This window comes from Trichomycterus rosablanca, chromosome 13 (assembly GCF_030014385.1).
Source record: "Trichomycterus rosablanca isolate fTriRos1 chromosome 13, fTriRos1.hap1, whole genome shotgun sequence".
NCBI classification, from domain to species: domain Eukaryota; kingdom Metazoa; phylum Chordata; class Actinopteri; order Siluriformes; family Trichomycteridae; genus Trichomycterus; species Trichomycterus rosablanca.
In genome coordinates this window covers 4,111,180-4,130,331 of record NC_086000.1, presented here as the reverse complement: position 1 = coordinate 4,130,331, position 19,152 = coordinate 4,111,180, and the positions used below count along the sequence as shown (strand labels likewise).

Genomic DNA, 19,152 nt, shown 5'->3' with positions numbered 1-19,152 from the left:
TATCCATCCATCCATATATCTGTTTATCCATCCATCCATCTATATATCTGTCTATCCATCCATCCATCCATCCATCCATCCATATATTTGTCTATCCATCCATCCATCCATCCATCCATCCATCCATATATCTGTCTATCCATCCATCCATCTATATATCTGTCTATCCATCCATCCATCCATCTATATATCTGTTTATCCATCTATATGTCCATCCATCCATCCGTCTATCTATCCATCCATCCATATATCTGTTTATCCATCCATCCATCCATATATCTGTTTATCCATCCATCCATCCATCCATATATCTGTTTATCCATCCATCCGTCTATCTATCCATCCATCCATCCATATATCCATCCATCCATCCATCTATATATCTGTCTATCCATCCATCCATCCATCCATATATCTGTTTATCCATCCATCCATCCATCCATATATCTGTTTATCCATCCATCCGTCTATCTATCCATCCATCCATCCATATATCCATCCATCCATCCATCTATATATCTGTCTATCCATCCATCCATCCATCCATATATCTGTTTATCCATCCATCCATCCATATATCTGTTTATCCATCCATCCATCCATCCATCCATATATCTGTTTATCCATCCATCCATCCATCTATATATCTGTCTATCCATCCATCCATCCATCCATATATCTGTTTATCCATCCATCCATCCATCCATCCATATATCTGTTTATCCATCCATCCATCCATCCATATATCTGTTTATCCATCCATCCGTCTATCTATCCATCCATCCATCCATCCATCTATATATCTGTTTATCCATCTATCCATCTATATGTCCATCCATCCATCCGTCTATCCATCTATCCATCCATCTATCCATCCATCCGTCCGTCCGTCCATCCATCCATCCATCCATCCATATGTCTATCTATCAATCCATCCCATGATACTGTCAACATACTGTGAACCCCCTGGTCTATGCCCTGCTTTGTTTATGTGTCTGCTGTGGTATCTTTCAGGTGGTTCGAGAACTCTGGAATCATACGAAGCAGTTCCGTGTCTTGGCTCTCAGCGCTACGCCTGGTGGAGACATGAAGGTTTGGATTTTTGATGTTCTTTACAGAGCAACATGTTTGTGCATTGTCATATATAGCATTGTCAATTAGCATATAGCATAATAGTATATTAGCATATATTAAAATTAGTACGTATTAAATGTAAGCCTGTCTTTAGTTTTGGGGGTCTAGCAGTATGGTACAGAACGAACACAACACAATTTGAAGTTAACGAGTATTCAGAACTATATGACCAAAAGTATATGGACACCTTTTTTAATGAGTCCAGGTGTTTCAACTACATTCATGGCTAACAGGTAAACACATGCAATTAAACAGAATTAAAATGAGGCAGTAGTTTAGGGAAGGTCCTTTCTTGCCCCACTGACAATTTTGTTTTAAGAGGAACTCTAGTGGTTCTAGTAAACTCCACCTTTTTTAGGATGAATACGGCAGTGCCTGACCCCACAACTGCTTTTTTGACCGAACGGCGTTTAAAGCCCATGACTGTGTGAAGCTTGCTTGGCTGTAAACAATGTCCCTTACATTCCAGTATCTTCTACTTAGACTCCGGGTTCAAATCACACCATCCAGACCTACCTTCCTAATTTCCAATCAGTAAAAAGTGACTGTTTGGATTTTCTTCCTGACCTTGCGAAGTGACCACTGTTCCATGAGCTGACTCTTAGAATGCAATTCATCCAAGTACATGAAGCACTAGCCACTGCCAAGGTCAGGAACAAAACCCCTCAAATGTTTGAGTCTGTGTTTGTGGTCTCACCTCTTGTTTCTCTGCGTACAGGCCGTCCAGCAGGTCATCTCCAACCTGCTGATCTCTCACATAGAGCTGCGCTCAGAGGAGAGTCCAGATGTTCAGGCTCACACACATCAGCGCAGCTTGGAGAAGATTGTCGTTCCTTTGGGAGAGTCGCTCACCGGATACCAGTCTCGTTACTCACAGGTAGGACGATGCACTTTTTCTTGTGGCTGTTTCGTGCGGCTGTTTCGTGCGTTCTCTACGATTTTATATGTGACTTGTGTATGCTCTATTATAGAGGCAACTTGTGTACGCTCTATTATAGAGGAAACTTGTGTACGCTCTATTATAGAGGCAACTTGTGTATGCTCTATTATAGAGGCAACTTGTGTACGCTCTATTATAGAGGCAACTTGTGTACGCTCTATTATAGAGGCGACTTGTGTATGTTCTATTATAGAGGCAACTTGTGTACGCTCTATTATAGAGGAAACTTGTGTACGCTCTATTATAGAGGCAACTTGTGTATGCTCTATTATAGAGGCAACTTGTGTACGCTCTATTATAGAGGCAACTTGTGTACGCTCTATTATAGAGGAAACTTGTGTACGCTCTATTATAGAGGCAACTTGTGTATGCTCTATTATAGAGGCAACTTGTGTACGCTCTATTATAGAGGCAACTTGTGTACGCTCTATTATAGAGGCAACTTGTGTACGCTCTATTATAGAGGAAACTTGTGTACGCTCTATTATAGAGGCAACTTGTGTACGCTCTATTATAGAGGCAACTTGTGTACGCTCTATTATAGAGGAAACTTGTGTACGCTCTATTATAGAGGCAACTTGTGTACGCTCTATTATAGAGGCAACTTGTGTACGCTCTATTATAGAGGCGACTTGTGTATGTTCTATTATAGAGGCAACTTGTGTATGCTCTATTATAGAGGCAACTTGTGTACGCTCTATTATAGAGGCAACTTGTGTACGCTCTATTATAGAGGAAACTTGTGTACGCTCTATTATAGAGGCAACTTGTGTATGCTCTATTATAGAGGCAACTTGTGTACGCTCTATTATAGAGGCAACTTGTGTACGCTCTATTATAGAGGCGACTTGTGTATGTTCTATTATAGAGGCAACTTGTGTACGCTCTATTATAGAGGAAACTTGTGTACGCTCTATTATAGAGGCAACTTGTGTATGCTCTATTATAGAGGAAACTTGTGTACGCTCTATTATAGAGGAAACTTGTGTACGCTCTATTATAGAGGCAACTTGTGTACGCTCTATTATAGAGGCAACTTGTGTACGCTCTATTATAGAGGCAACTTGTGTACGCTCTATTATAGAGGCAACTTGTGTATGCTCTTATAGAGGCAACTTGTGTACGCTCTATTAGAGAGGCAACTTGTGTATGCTCTATTATAGAGGCAACTTGTGTACGCTCTATTATAGAGGCAACTTGTGTACGCTCTATTATAGAGGCAACTTGTGTACGCTCTATTATAGAGGAAACTTGTGTACGCTCTATTATAGAGGCAACTTGTGTATGCTCTTATAGAGGCAACTTGTGTACGCTCTATTAGAGAGGCAACTTGTGTACGCTCTATTATAGAGGCAACTTGTGTACGCTCTATTAGAGAGGCGACTTGTGTACGCTCTATTAGAGAGGCGACTTGTGTACGCTCTATTAGAGAGGCGACTTGTGTACGCTCTATTAGAGAGGCGACTTGTGTACGCTCTATTAGAGAGGCGACTTGTGTACGCTCTATTAGAGAGGCGACTTGTGTACGCTCTATTAGAGAGGCGACTTGTGTACGCTCTATTAGAGGGGCGACTTGTGTACGCTCTAATAGAGGGGCGACTTGTGTACGCTCTAATAGAGGGGCGACTTGTGTACGCTCTATTAGAGGGGCGACTTGTGTACGCTCTATTAGAGAGGCAACTCGTGTACGCTCTATTAGAGAGGCAACTCGTGTACGCTCTATTAGAGAGGCAACTCGTGTACGCTCTATTAGAGAGGCAACTCGTGTACGCTCTATTAGAGAGGCAACTCGTGTACGCTCTATTAGAGAGGCAACTCGTGTACGCTCTATTAGAGAGGCAACTCGTGTACGCTCTATTAGAGAGGCAACTCGTGTACGCTCTATTAGAGAGGCAACTCGTGTATGCTCTATGATAGAGGCAACTTGTGTATGCTCTATGATAGCGGCGATTGGTGTATGCTCTATTATAGAGGCGACTTGTATGGTCTATGACAGCGTTGATTAGTCTATGCCCTATTATAGCAGCGACCAGTGTATGCTCTATGATAGCGGTGATTTGTGTATGCTCTATTATAGAGGCAACTTGTGTACGTTCCATGATTGTAGTGTCGTGACTTGGTGTATTTAAACTCACATGTGCACACATCACCATACAAACACCAAACAGCAGAATAGCAAGATTAGGTGATAACATTTGGTATCATTTTATTGACGTTTTTCCTTTAAGACAAACATGAACACAGTCACTAATGCACAGTGGTTCTCTTTGCGGTTCACAGCTTTATTCGGCACATTATATGGCACAGTTTTCCAAACAGCTTATAAAACCAAGACGGGTTGTTTTTAATGGCAGGAGACTAAAACATTACGGTGTTGATGTAGTGCAGAAATACGAGTCCTTTTATTCGTTTGTACTGGTGCCTATGTGTATATTGGAATGAACATTCATCATACTGGTGTGTATGGCTTTGTACGGTTTCGGAATATGTAGTAGTGCCTGTTAACATGGTCCCTACTTAATGTAGGAGGACTAATGGAGGACTAATACACAGTGTGTTTGATTGTCAGACAGCAGAGATTTTTGGCCTTTCAACCCCCCTTGAACCCGGTGGGTCCTGGGCCGTGCCCATAGAGGCTTAGCACAAAAGCGAACAACTTGTGGCTTTAACAACAGTGAGCCAAATCTTTAATTACAAAACCTTTAAAAATACAGATATGGCGTTTGTTATTATTTTTCTCTGCAACCCATTTTTTCGTCTTTGAAAAACTCTGTTCTATATACAAACATGATTGTCTCTGCCTGGGCTGGATTGGCGTCCTGTCTGGGGCGATTCCAGGGAAACCGGACCCACCAAGACCCTGACAAACACCAAGGCAGCTAGAACATTAATACAAAGTGCCTTATCTCTAGATTTAATACTAGTAAGAGTAATAAAATAGTGGCATATTAGGAATCTAATCCCATAGAAACAGTTTCTAACTAATCCTCCGTGTTCTGTACATACACGACACTCAAATACAGCAAGATGTCCGAAAGCTTTGGTTTTACCATGTCGTAGTGTGTGCATATTTAAACGGACACTACACTCTGTCATATTTTGAGATTCTATGGCTCACATTTTGACAAGAAGCCAAAAAAAAAAATAGATGGCCTCCTGAGTATTACTTTAATTTAAGTGACTTAAATGAGTTCGGTTGAGGTGCAGGTCAGACTTTTTGACAGCTTTAAAGCACCAATTGCAATTTTGGGTAGGTTTTTTCTAGCCCAGTGATCAGAAATATGGCAAAGGTCCAAGGGTCAAGGTGGACATGTCTTATACCAGCCTACTTGTCCACAAGTGATTTAGGTAGCCCGTTTAATACTCGATTTTCCAAAACACATACACATAACCCATAAACCCTACATAGATAATCCTGACGCATGTGAGAACCTATTTTTAGCCACGAGGTACTGAGTTGTTCTCGAACGCCACAGCCGGAACAGCTCAACACAACCCTAGTTCAGACGTCGTCCAGTCCTATTAAAGCCCCGTTTGTACTTCTATACGAGTGTATGTGACTGGTCATTAGGTGCCCGGCCCTACGCGGTGTCAATGGAGGATAGCTTCTCGTTGTGGAGCAATCGAGAGGTGGCACACCACTGTCTTTGTTGGGAGACGTTGTGTTCATTCCAAACCGAAAGGGCGTGCCCCTGTATCTATCCGCATCTACTATCATTACCCACATGTAAAACAATCCACTGTGGAACATTTCAACAGTCTTTGCCTCAGGGTATGTCTGGGTTGGCAAATAGGATTTGATCACTTGTTGTTTACACTGTGGATGTAGCATAAGAAACACCCAACTAGCCACACCCACTATATAATATAATATATATATAGTTTTCAGCCACACCCAACATGTTGCCTGTCAGTAACACTCATGAACTCCACCCTGGTTAGTGTTCTTCCTCTCAGTCCCCAGTCTCTCGACTAGTAAATCACAGGGTTGCCAGTTCATCGCCAAGTTGCCACTATTTGGCCTCTGAGCAAGACCCTTAACCCTGACTTACTTGAATTGTGTTTGGTCACTTGTTATTTACACCCTGGACATCTGGACACTTTGGATGTAGCATAAGACAAAAAACCCTATATATATATATACACACACACACACACATATATCAAATATATACATATATAAACACCATATACAGTGTATCACAAAAGTGAGTACACCCCTCACATTTCTGCAGATATTTAAGTATATCTTTTCATGGGACAACACTGACAAAATGACACTTTGACACAATGAAAAGTAGTCTGTGTGCAGCTTATATAACAGTGTAAATTTATTCTTCCCTCAAAATAACTCAATATACAGCCATTAATGTCTAAACCACCGGCAACAAAAGTGAGTACACCCCTAAGAGACTACACCCCTAAATGTCCAAATTGAGCACTGCTTGTCATTTTCCCTCCAAAATGTCATGTGATTTGTTAGTGTTACTAGGTCTCAGGTGTGCATAGGGAGCAGGTGTGTTCAATTTAGTAGTACAGCTCTCAAACTCTCTCATACTGGTCACTGAAAGTTCCAACATGGCACCTCATGGCAAAGAACTCTCTGAGGATCTTAAAAGACGAATTGTTGCGCTACATGAAGATGGCCAAGGCTACAAGAAGATTGCCAACACCCTGAAACTGAGCTGTAGCACAGTGGCCAAGATCATCCAGCGTTTTAAAAGAGCAGGGTCCACTCAGAAAAGACCTCGCGTTGGTCGTCCAAAGAAGCTGAGTGCACGTGCTCAGCGTCACATCCAACTGCTGTCTTTGAAAGATAGGCGCAGGAGTGCTGTCAGCATTGCTGCAGAGATTGAAAAGGTGGGGGGTCAGCCTGTCAGTGCTCAGACCATACGCCGCACACTACATCAAATTGGTCTGCATGGCTGTCACCCCAGAAGGAAGCCTCTTCTGAAGTCTCTACACAAGAAAGCCCGCAAACAGTTTGCTGAAGACATGTCAACAAAGGACATGGATTACTGGAACCATGTCCTATGGTCTGATGAGACCAAGATTAATTTGTTTGGTTCAGATGGTCTCAAGCATGTGTGGCGGCAATCAGGTGAGGAGTACAAAGATAAGTGTGTCATGCCTACAGTCAAGCATGGTGATGGGAATGCCATGGTCTGGGGCTGCATGAGTGCAGCAGGTGTTGGGGAGTTACATTTCATTGAGGGACACATGAACTCCAATATGTACTGTGAAATACTGAAGCAGAGCATGATCCCCTCCCTCCGGAAACTGGGTCGCAGGGCAGTGTTCCAGCATGATAATGACCCCAAACACACCTCTAAGACGACCACTGCTTTATTGAAGAGGCTGAGGGTAAAGGTGATGGACTGGCCAAGCATGTCTCCAGACCTAAACCCAATAGAACATCTTTGGGGCATCCTCAAACGGAAGGTGGAGGAGCGCAAAGTCTCGAATATCCGCCAGCTCCGTGATGTCGTCATGGAGGAGTGGAAAAGCATTTCAGTGGCAACCTGTGAAGCTCTGGTAAACTCCATGCCCAGGAGAGTTAAGGCAGTTCTGGGAAATAATGGTGGCCACACAAAATATTGACACTTCAGGAACTTTCACTAAGGGGTGTACTCACTTTTGTTGTCGGTGGTTTAGACATTAATGGCTGTATATTGAGTTATTTTGAGGGAAGAATAAATTTACACTGTTATATAAGCTGCACACAGACTACTTTTCATTGTGTCAAAGTGTCATTTTGTCAGTGTTGTCCCATGAAAAGATATACTTAAATATCTGCAGAAATGTGAGGGGTGTACTCACTTTTGTGATACACTGTATATATATATATGTATATATACTGATAGATTTCAGCCATACCCAACATGTTAACAGTAACATGAATTCGACACACAGTTTTAAAACCCTGGTTAGTGTACTTACTCTCAGTCCCCAGTCAGAGTTATCTTAACTAGTAATCAGAGGGTTGCCAGTTCAAGTCCCCCACCATGGCCACTATTGGACTACTAGACCCTTAACTCTCACTTGCTTGAATTGTATTTGGTCACATTTGTTATTTACACTCTGGACATCTGGACACTTTGGATGTAGCTTACTGATTATATATATATACTCTATGCACAGTGTTAAAACTTCAGTCCTTTCAGAGTTTACTTAACTAGTAATCCCAAGGTTGCTAATTCAAGTCCCACTATTGCCAAGCTGTGGGGCCCCTAAGCAAGACCCTTAACCCTTAATTGCTTCATTTGTATTCAGTGATAATCGTATGGATAAAATCATCTGCTAAGTGCCATAAATGTGAATGTAGGTATGAATGAAGGTAAAATAATGTGCATGGTTAGTTAAAGTCTAATAAAGGTGATTCGTTGAGGTTCAGGCAGGGCGTGAACCAGGAAAGCCCTCACGGCCTCTCGATAAACCACATCTCGTTATTCCGGAGCGCGGCTGCAGGGTTGCTGTATCCAGCCATGATGAAGGAATCGCTCACGTACAGGCCGGGAGAATCCAGCAGCTCTGCCAGGGTGTTGATCTGACTGATGAGCGTGGTCTCGTTCGTAGTGCCCGTAAATGCCCTGCAATGTGGAAAATGCATTAAAGATTTAGGACGGAATGTTCAGGCAAAATTTTGACCTACAAATATACAGTACACAGAGTCCACACATTAGCGCCACCTGCCAGAACGCCAACTGAAGGAGTCCTGAGGTGTCTGGTATCGTCTTTAGATCATGACTAATGATTAGACATATTCCAGTAGGATTTTCTGGTACAGAGTAAAATAAAGTAGAATTTACTTCGGTAGAATTTTAGCTGCTTTACACTTTGACATCTTGGACATTTTGACTAACCAATTACTAACTGAATTGCCGTAGGATTGACTATACAAGACCGTAAGTGAATCGTAACGGTGTAAATGAAGAACTTCATTAGTTGACCTGCTGTAGACCGTGGTGGCCGGCCACACTTCAGTCGTTATGCCGGGATCGTGGGGTGTTGGAGGCTGAGCCTGGTGGTTCGAGGGCAGGAAATACGCGACGGTGACCACTCTTGACAGGCCGGTGTTCGTCCCCTCTGGTCGCACCACGGTCAGGATAGGTATGGTCATGCCCAGATAACTGCCTGTAATCCAAGAGACAGGATAGAAATCCAGCTGTTAATTTCTACTCGAGGTGGCGGCATGAGTGGTGGAGGAAATCGGAGAGTACACTGTGGTCCTCTGGACGTGCTTAGAGAAGACTTAGAGTCCTCCACTGGCAATGGCTTCACACGTGTCTGAGGAAGCATGTGCCAGCCTGAAGACCTCCTAGTCCAGAGTAGGTGTGGTGCAGCAAACAGGGTTGCCAGATTGGACACAGGAATTAAGAGCGATTCCTGATGGAAAAATATATAGCCACCGACCTAAAGAATTCTGCTGGCAGATGTACTTCATGATCTTCATAAAGCCGTAGCAGAAGCTCTGTTCGTACGTTTCCTCCTCCACTGTGATGCAGGCCCAGTGTGCCTTGTCGTAACGCCGCTTCTCATAAAGTACGTCCCCGCACTGCAAAACATCAAAGAAAATAGGTGTTTGAATATTAAGACTGATGGATTGATACCACACGACAGCATGTCATGTTCATTCATGGTCTGGTCTGGTTTACTGGAAACGCACACAAAACTAAACACTGTCGTTTTCTGATTTAAGTAAATGCTTGTGTTCTCGGATTGTTTAAAAAAAACGTTAGCCGACATAGACGTACCTTCTCCTTGCGCGTGATGAGCGTGAAGGGAACCGTTTCCCGCTGGTGTGTGCCGTTATTATTGGTGGTTAGTTGTTGAATGGGTTCTGCCATATCTGGAAAGACAACAGAAGCGTTCAGGTCTTCTAGTCGCACCCATCGCTGACAAGCAAGTACATTAAATAAATGATAAACATTGAGCCAACAGTTTGGGAATAACCCCACTGAACTAAATACCTCAGGGATAAAACAGAGAATCAGCCTCTCTGTCCAATATCGGCGTCTAACCTCTCGTGTACAGTTATCCCATTAAGCAGACGCTTTTATCAAAAGTGAGTTATAATTAGGACTGAAAACAGCTAGCAATTGAGGGTTAAGGGCCTTGCTCAGGGGCCACACATTGGCAACTTAGCAGTGGTTGGGCTTGAACCACCTGCCTTCTGATTACTACTCCAATACTTTAACCGCTGAGCTACCATTGTCCCCACGCAGATGCTGTTTTGATGAAATATAAAATAGGCACAAATTGCCACAGACATACTCCAAAAGCTCATGATTAACAAAAGCTGTTCAGCATTGATACAACGGCGCTCGGGTGGTGCAGCGGCCTGCTGAGCTCGAATCTCAGCTTTGGTGGCCTAGCGCATTTCATCAGCTCCACTTACCATATAGAAGCACTTTGTTGTTCTACTGTACAATTACTGACTGTAGTCTGAACATCTGTTTCTCTGCATGCTTTGTTAGTCTCCTTTTATGCTGTTCTTCAATGATCAGGACCCCCACAGAGCAGGTATTATTTAGGTGGTGGATTTCAAATACCGTGTCCACTCACGGTCCACTCTATTAGACACTCCTACCTAGTTGGTCCACCTTGTAGATGTAAAGTCGGAGACGATCGCTCATCTATTTCTGCTGTTTGAGTTGGTCATCTTCTAGACCTTCATCAGTGTTCACAGGACGCTGCCCACGGGGCGCTGTTGGCTGGATGTTTTTTAGGTTGGTGGACGTTTCTTAGTCCAGCAGTGACAGTGAGGTGTTTAGAAACTCCAGCAGCACTGCTGTGTCTGATCCGCTCATACCAGCACAACACACACTAACACACCACCACCATGTCAGTGTCACTGCAGTGCTGAGAATGATCCACCACCTAAATAATACCTGCTCTGTGGTGGTCCTGTGGGGGTCCTGACCATTAAAGAACAGCATGAAAGGGGGTAACAAAGCATGCAGAGAAACAGATGGACTACAGTCAGTAATTGTAGAACTACAAAGTGCTTCTATATGGTAAGTGGAGCTGATCAAATGGACAGTGAGTGTAGAAACAAGGAGGTGGTTTTAATGTTTGTAGGGTCCTTGTGGACTGTGGCTGGAAGTCACGTGGTTCAAACCGTAAACAAAACAGCCGTGTCAGTTTTTAATTATTTATTTCAATCGTGTGAACTGGTGCGTCAACGTGACAAGTTGGGCTACCAGTCTGGCCACCAGTTGGCACGAACTGTTCCCTGTGGGACTACTTTTTCGCAACCTAATCCGCTTGACATGTAAGCGGCTTGATCTGCCTAAAAGTAGGTCAGATCAGTTCTGCTCTGATAAACTCACGGCTGATCAAATTTGCGCATAATTTGTCTGTCCACCCACCTCTGGGCACTTCGACCCGATGTCCTCTGGCTACGTCCTGCCAGTAACGTAACAATCTCTCCTGCTCATCATCGTCCGTCATGTCCGTCTCCTCTAGGCTGCCTGCTTCCGAGTCTGACCGCTGGTTCTCCGCGAACGAGTCGAGATCTTCCAGCGTGATTAATCCGTGCTCGGGTCCGGATCCTTGCGTATCTCCCGCGCCGCCACCACCTCCTCCGTTCATCTGACAACCACCTGCATCCATAATGCACTTATAGCATAAAATGTCCAGTCTGACTGAATTGAACCACGTTTCGAACCCTTGTTAACAGTTAAATCCCGTTTCTCCTGTCAAAACAATCCTAAAAGAAACCACAACACACAGCACAGTTCAACTCCGAACACGTTCAGTGCTACAGTGCTGGTTTTTGTTTATAAAAAGCACACCACCACGTGACCTTATACAAGCCCCGCCTCCTCACTGTGAGGGTATAAAAGGCCTCAGCGGAGCGGCATTCTTTCACTTTCACAACCACCGCTTTCTACAACCCCTGGCAAAAATTATGGAATCACCACTCTTGGAAGATGTTCTGTCAATTGTTTAATTTTGTAGAAAAATAAATAAATCACAGACATGCCACAAAACTATCATTTTTCAAAATGTCAACCTTCTGGCATTAAGAAACAATAAAAAAAAAGAAACAAATATAATAGTTGTGGTCAGTCACAATTGCTTTTTTTAGATCAAGTAGAGGAAAAAAATATGGAATCACTGAAATCTGAGGAAAAAATTATGGAATCACTCTGTAATTTGCAGTTTAAAAACAAAACATCTGCAGCAGATTAGATTTGCTAATTATTCTTCAGTTTAAAAAGAGTGCTTACACCTCGGAGAGCTGTTGCACAAAGCAGATTGTCATGAATCATGGTTCCAACACAAGATATGTCAGTTCAAACTTGATCTGGACCAAGTACAAACAAAATGGGAAGGTTGTAAAAGGGAAGCATACTGGTAGACCAAGTAAGACATCAAAGCATCAAGATAGAAAACAAAGCAATATGTCTTGAAAACAGAAAATGCACAACAAAACAAATGAGAAACAAGTGGCCGGAAAGTGGAGTCAATGTCTGTGACTGAACTGTAAGAAATCACCTAAAAGAAATGGGATTTACATACAGAAAAGCCAAACAAAAGCCACCATTAACACCTAAAAAGAAAAGAACAAGGTTAAAGTAGGCTAAAGAAAAGCAATCGTGGACTGTGGGTGACTGGATATAAGTGATCTTCAGTGATGAATCGCGAATCTGCATTGGGCAAGGTGATGATGCTGGAACTTTTGTTTGGTGTCTGTCCAATGAAATTTATGAAGATAACTGCCTAAAGAAAACATGTTAATTTCCACAGTTGTTGATGATATGGGCCTGCATGTCGGGTAAAGGCACAGGGGAGATGGTCTTCAATAAATGCCAAAGTCCACATTGAAATTTTGGACGCTTTTCTTATTCCATCAGTTGAAAGGATGTTTGGTGATGATGACTTCATTTTTCAAGATGATAATGCATCTTGCCATAGGGCAAAGGACGTGAAAACTTTCCTTCAAGAAAACATATAATGTCAATGGCATGGCCTGCAAATAGTCCGGATCTCAATCCATTTGAAAATCTCTGGTGGAAATTGAAGAAAATGGTCAATGACAAGGTTCCAACCTGCAAAGCTGATCTGGCAACAGCAAGAGACAGTTGAAGGCAGATTGATGAAGAATACTGTTTGTCATTAGTTAACTCCATGCCTCAGAGAGTTTAAACCATTATAAAAGCCAGAGGTGGTGCAACAAAGTAATAATGGTGCAGTGTTTTCTAATGATTCCATAATTTTTTCCTCAGATTTGAGTGATTCCATATTTTTTTCCTCTACTTGATCTAAAAAAAAGCAATTGTGACTGACCACAACTATTATATTTGTTTCTTTTTTTATTGTTTCTTAATGCCAGAGGGTTGACAGTTTGAGAAATGATAGTTTTGTGGCATGTCTGTGATTTATTTTTTTTCTACAAAATTAAACAATTGAAAGAACATCTTCCAAGAGTGGTGATTCCATAATTTTTGCCAGGGGTTGTATACACACTGTCCATTTTATCAGCTCCATTTACCATATAGAAGCACTTTGTAGTTCTACAATTACTGACTGTAGTCCATCTGTTTCTCAACATACTTTTTTAGCCCCCTTTCACCCTGTTCTTCAGTGATCAGGACCACCACAGAGCAGGTATTATTTAGGTGGTGGATCATTCTCAGCACTGCAGTGACAATGACATGGTGCTGGTGTGTTAGTGTGTGTTGTGCTGGTATGAGTAGATCAGACACAGCAGCCCTGCTGGAGTTTTTAAACACTTCACTGTCACTGCTGGACTAAGAAAAGTCCACCAACCTAAAAAACATCCAGCCAACAGCGCCCTGTGGGCAGCGTCCTGTGACCACTGATGGTCTAGAAGATGACCGACTCAAACAGCAGCATCTTTACATAAGTAATGGCTATGTAATCCGCATTATAGAGCTGAATGGCTGAATCGCACACAAGCGTCCCTTCTGCACAACATCTATTATCTCTAAAACTAGGACACACACACTCACAGCTATTTCCTGTTCTGTTGTCACAGCCTTTGTGATGGATGTAACCTGACGGCCTCTTCTCTTTATTCCGAACAGGTTCTGGAGAGGTTCACAGCCCGTCTGACTCAGGTGAGGGTGCTTCAGCATCGAGACCTTCGCTCCCTCACAAAGTACCAGCTGATTCTGGCTCGGGATCAGTTCCGACGCAACCCTCCACCTCACGTCAAGGTACGGATTGCTATGCCAGTTTGTCTGCACATATTATACACTACTGTAGGGCAGTTGTAGCTTAGTGGTTAAGGTACTGGACTAGTAACCGAAAGGTCGCTGGTTCAAGCCCCATCACTGCCAGGTTGCCACTGTTGGGTTCTTGAGCAAGGCCTTAACCCTCAATTAGACAGGGTACTGTCACTGTACTATAAGTCGTGGGTGCCATTGGTGGTGTCTAAGGCAGGGAACACTTGGGGCGTGGCATGTTCCTTTCGTGAGAGTCTGCTGCTGGCTGGTGAAAAGAACACGCGCTAGTCTGAGGTCCTCCTCAGCCAGCATGGAGGTTTGACAATCCAGTGATGGAAAATTGGGTGACCCTAAAGGTTCTACAAAAACACTATGCCTTGGTACACATGGTGTCTAACTATATCAGCCTAAAGCTGGTCACATAGCCATTTTTAAGCCTTTAGGACTCCACCGAACCACAGCGAGAGCCATTATACATTACAGCCAGATATTTAATTCTGATCAAGTTGTGATGCTTAGCTGGGAGGACATTATGGAATGTGATCTTGTGATTGATGATGATGGTGATGATGATTTTGGTTCGGGACAGGGGGCGCAGCAGGGTGCGCTGGAGGGGGATTTCGCTCTCTGTATAAGTCTGTGTCACGGCTTTGAGCTCCTGCAGCAGATGGGCCTACGATCGCTGTTCTTCTTCGCTCAGAACATCATGTCGGGCACTAAAGGTACGTCAGGAGATTGAACAGCCTTTGTTTTATAAATGCAACACATTGTCAAAAGTATGTGGACAGCCCTTTTAATTATTTACAGTTACAGTGGGAGCTTTTAGCAGACGCCTTTAATCCAGAGCGACTTACAATTATGACCGAATACAATTCAAGTGGAAGCTTATTGGCATTTGGGCTTGAACTTGCGACCTTCTGATTACTAATCCAGTACCCTAAGCTCTGAGCCACCACAGCCCTTCTAATCATTGGCTGTTCTGTTTGTTACACCTATAGCTAACAGGTATATAGAGTGTTCTTAATCCAGAGGTTAATGTTCTCCACTGTTAATCTGGACTTGCTCATTGAAGATCGGCCCCTGAGCAAGGCCCTCAAGGTATCAACTGCTTGCTTTGTATTTGGCTGTAAGTCAATTTAGATCTGAGTGTCTTCTAAATGCCTTAACTGTTAATGTTAAAGTTAATAATACTGTAATATTAATATCATGCTTCCAACTTCATGGCAACAGTATGGAGAAGGTCCTGTCCTGTTCCAGCGTGTCTGTACTCCACTGTTGGCATAGTTTGGTGTAAAGATTAAGTGGAACCGATTAAAGCCCCGACGTCAACCCCAGCTTTATATGCTTTCGGGATGAATTGGAACATTGGAAATGCTTCCTCAGACGAACTACTCCAACGTTCCTCCAAAAGTGGAGCCCAAGGTTTTAGAATGACATTTGAATAACAAGCTTATGTAGTGTAAATCTAGTCTGTCTTCATTCTGAATGAATTTCAGTGCTGGAAATAGTTACTGGATCTATCTTTGTGCTCTCTTAGAGTACTCACGAGCCAGAAACGAGCTGCAGCGCTGTCCAGTCTTTATGGACCTATACAAGGCAATGGAGACCATGTTCCTCACCTCTACCAAGGGTAAGTGATTCTGCTTAGTACAACAAATTAAGTCTCGTCTATCTTCTTTTCTATCCTAATAGATGGTTGTAACCAATTCCCTTATTACCCTGGCAACTTTAAGGTTGTATCCATCTATCTATACATCTATTTCCTCGGCTGCTCCCGTTAGGGGTCGTCGGCGGATCGTGGTCCGCATTATTGATTTGGCACAGTTTATACACCGGATGCCCTTCCTGACACGACCCTCCCTGTTCATCCGGGCTCGGGACCGGCACTACAATGCACTGGTTTATGCATCCTAGTGGCCGGGTACCTATAGGACGATTCAGTGTCTCCAATTAGTCTGGCTGCATGTTTTTGGACTGTGGGAGGAAACCGGAGCACCCGGAGGAAACCCACACAGACAGGACCCGGACCGCCCCACCTGGGGACCGAACCCAGGACCTTCTTTCTGTGAGGTGACAGTGCTACCCAGTTAGCCACCATGCTGCCCTAAGGTTGTATCCATGACAACCTTAAATTCTACGACCGACCACCTTAAAAAGTCTAAGACCAAATATCTGATGATCTGATTCCACTTTCAGGACCCGAGGAGCCGTATTTTTACAGCCACCCAAAACTGGAGAAGCTGGACCAGGTGGTGCTGCAGCACTTCCGCACGTGGGCCGACAGCGCAGGTACTGCAGGTCTGTTCTCTCTCGTTTCAAGACCCAAACCCTCCCCAGTGCGTCCCTGGTGAATATAGTCGTGAACCATTTTTGTTTCTGATCTGTTCGCTCTAGGCGGTTCTGCAGACCCCGACGACACGCTAAAAGGAGGAAGTACACGAGTGATGATTTTCTCGTCTTTCCGCGAGAGCGTTCAGGAAATCGCCGAGATGCTGAACCGCCACCAGCCTCTGGTCAGGGTCATGACCTTCATGGGTCAGGCGTCGGCCGGAAAAGGGGTGCGAGGCTTCACCCAGAAGGAACAGCTGGAGGTAGAAACGCCATGTACACGCACCCGGTTAAAGCACTGTCGCCTCACAGCGAGGAGGTCCTGGGTTCGATTCCCAGGTGGAGCGGTCCGGGTCCTTTCTGTGTGGAGTTTGCATGTTCTCCCCGTGTCTGTGTGGGTTTCCTCCCACAGTACAAAGACGTGCAAGTGGATGAATTGGAGATGCAAAATGGTCCATGACTGTGTGGTAGGTAGCTCAGCGGTTTAGGTACTGGACTAGTAACGAGAAGGTTGCCGGTTCAAGCCCCACCCCCGCCAAGCTGCCACTTTACATTTTTGTCATTTAGCAGACACTTTTACCCAAAGTGACTTACAGTACGGTGACAGTATACAGTCTAAGCAATTGAGGGTTAAGGGCCTTGCTCAGGGGCCCAACAGTGGCAACCTGGCAGTGGTGGGGCTCGAACCAGCAACCTTCTGATTACTAGTCCGGTACCTTAACTGCTAGGCTACACTTAACCCTTAATTGCTCAAAAATTCAAATGCTGCAGACGTATGGTTGATTGTTTCAGCCACGCCCGTTTCTAACAGTTACATAATTCGAATTATATAAACACAGCTTATAGGTATGTCCCGAACATTTGGGACAGGGCTTTCCTGTTCCAGCGTCCAATCATATGAGCTGCCGTCCTTATATGTACGTTGCATGGCAGCTAACTGCACGTACTCTTGTTTGTGCGTGCACGCTCGTAGGTGGTGCGGAGGTTCCGAGAGGGCGGTTTCAACACCCTGGTGTCCACGTGCGTGGGCGAGGAGGGCCTCGACATCGGCGACGTGGATCTGATCGTGTGCTTCGACGCCCAGAAAAGTCCCATCCGCCTGGTGCAGAGAATGGGCCGGACCGGGCGCCACAGGCAGGGAAGGATAGTGGTCATACTGGCTGAGGGACGCGAGGAGCGGGTGAGTCCCAACCAACCAACCAACCAGCCAACCAACCAACCAGCGCTGATTCTCATTTGTCAGTGTATGTCTAAGTCCCGGGGATTGTGTATCACAGTGGCAGCAGAAAGAGACCCAGGGTCTGTCCGAAAACCTAGTGAGCTGCCTACTGCCTATCTAGGCAGCTGCCTAAGTAGAGAGTAGAGTAGAGTAGAGATTCTAATAGGTGGCTCGGTGGGTAACACTGTTGCCTCACAGCAAGAAGGTCCTGGGTTCCATTCCCAGGCTAAGCCGTCTGGATTTTTTTCTGTGTGGAGTTTGCATGTTCTCCCCGTGTCCGTGTGGGTTTCCTGTCATGAATGTAACCAAAACCGTTTCCTCCACAGACGTACAACCAGAGCCAGAGTAACAGGCGCAGCGTGAACAAAAGCATCACCGGAAACAAGCACAGCTTCACCATGTTCCCCCACAGTCCCCGCATGCTGCCCGCCGGTTTCACCCCCACTCTACACAGGATGCACATCACCTGCGGCCAGTTCGAGTCCAAGGGCTCCGGCAGACGGTCCGGCAGTGGCCGACAGTCTCTCGCCGCGAGGAGGGTCTCGCTTCTCAATCCTATGGACCAAGGTAATCACAGGGATAATCACACTGGGACGTCCAGCTGCTGGCCAATCAGATGCCTCAGAATCTCATGTCTATCTGCAAAGGGTCACAGCGGATCAGGGTCCGGATTCCACGGGGAAACATTGGGCGTAATCCATAGCCATGTCATGTCTGTGTAGACGCCCGACCGGCTGATAGCACCTCTCACCGCTTAGATTCGAACCCGATCCCAGCGCTGATGGGCTAGAGTAATAGACATTTATGGTTTAATTATTTCCCACCCCCTTTTTTTGCATCCTAATTTAGACACAATCAATTCCCCTGTGCACTCTTGCGACATCTGCTGGTCACGTGACCCTCACTCTGCATGTCATAGCTTATATCTTACATCAGCCAGTTCATACAGAGACACGACGCAGACACGACCAATTGTGTCTGCTGGGCGTCAAGCCGAGCCGGTAGCACAGCCACGGCTCGAACCCGAGACTTGTAAAACACAGTCCAGTCTATAAGACAACACTGTTTTAACAGTGGTAGTCTAGTGGGTAGAGCTTTAGGCTATCAATTGAAAGGTTAAGGGTTCAAATCCCAGCTCTGCCACGCAACCTGGGCCCTTGAGCACGGCTCCAGGAGCGCCATATATTGGCTGACCCTGCACTCTGACCACAGCTTCCTGTGCCTTTTTAAACATACCAAAGCCCACACAGACATGGTTTGACTTGTGGAGAAGCTCTGACCTCAACCCCACTAAACAGATCTGGGACGAATTGGAACACGGACTGATAACCAGT

The 19,152-nt window shown here is 44.6% G+C and overlaps 2 protein-coding genes across 4 annotated transcripts in view; one reads left to right on the top strand and one right to left on the bottom strand.

The window, feature by feature from the left end:
- The window catches only part of fancm (FA complementation group M), a 32,616-nt gene that overhangs the window by 2,422 nt on the left and 11,042 nt on the right, over nt 1-19,152 (top strand). Inside the window, exons 3-11 of one of the 3 annotated variants that reach the window (XM_063007093.1) lie at nt 1,015-1,092; nt 1,853-2,011; nt 14,131-14,262; nt 14,861-14,993; nt 15,809-15,901; nt 16,468-16,560; nt 16,666-16,862; nt 17,573-17,779; nt 18,145-18,385. In XM_063007093.1, the coding sequence (XP_062863163.1) occupies nt 1,015-1,092; nt 1,853-2,011; nt 14,131-14,262; nt 14,861-14,993; nt 15,809-15,901; nt 16,468-16,560; nt 16,666-16,862; nt 17,573-17,779; nt 18,145-18,385 (1,333 nt within the window). Of the gene's footprint in view, nt 1-1,014; nt 1,093-1,852; nt 2,012-14,130; nt 14,263-14,860; nt 14,994-15,164; nt 15,694-15,808; nt 15,902-16,467; nt 16,570-16,665; nt 16,863-17,572; nt 17,780-18,144; nt 18,386-19,152 lie in introns of those variants that run through there. The other 2 variants (XM_063007092.1, XM_063007094.1) reach the window with 2 other exon arrangements.
- soul3 (heme-binding protein soul3) lies at nt 8,385-11,689 on the bottom strand. Its single transcript, XM_063008025.1, has 5 exons — nt 11,446-11,689; nt 9,829-9,923; nt 9,488-9,629; nt 9,025-9,208; nt 8,385-8,664 (listed from the first exon to the last, which is right to left on the bottom strand). The coding sequence occupies exons 1-5, from the start codon at nt 11,687-11,689 to the stop codon at nt 8,493-8,495; spliced, it is 837 nt and encodes a 278-aa protein (XP_062864095.1). The 3' UTR covers nt 8,385-8,492.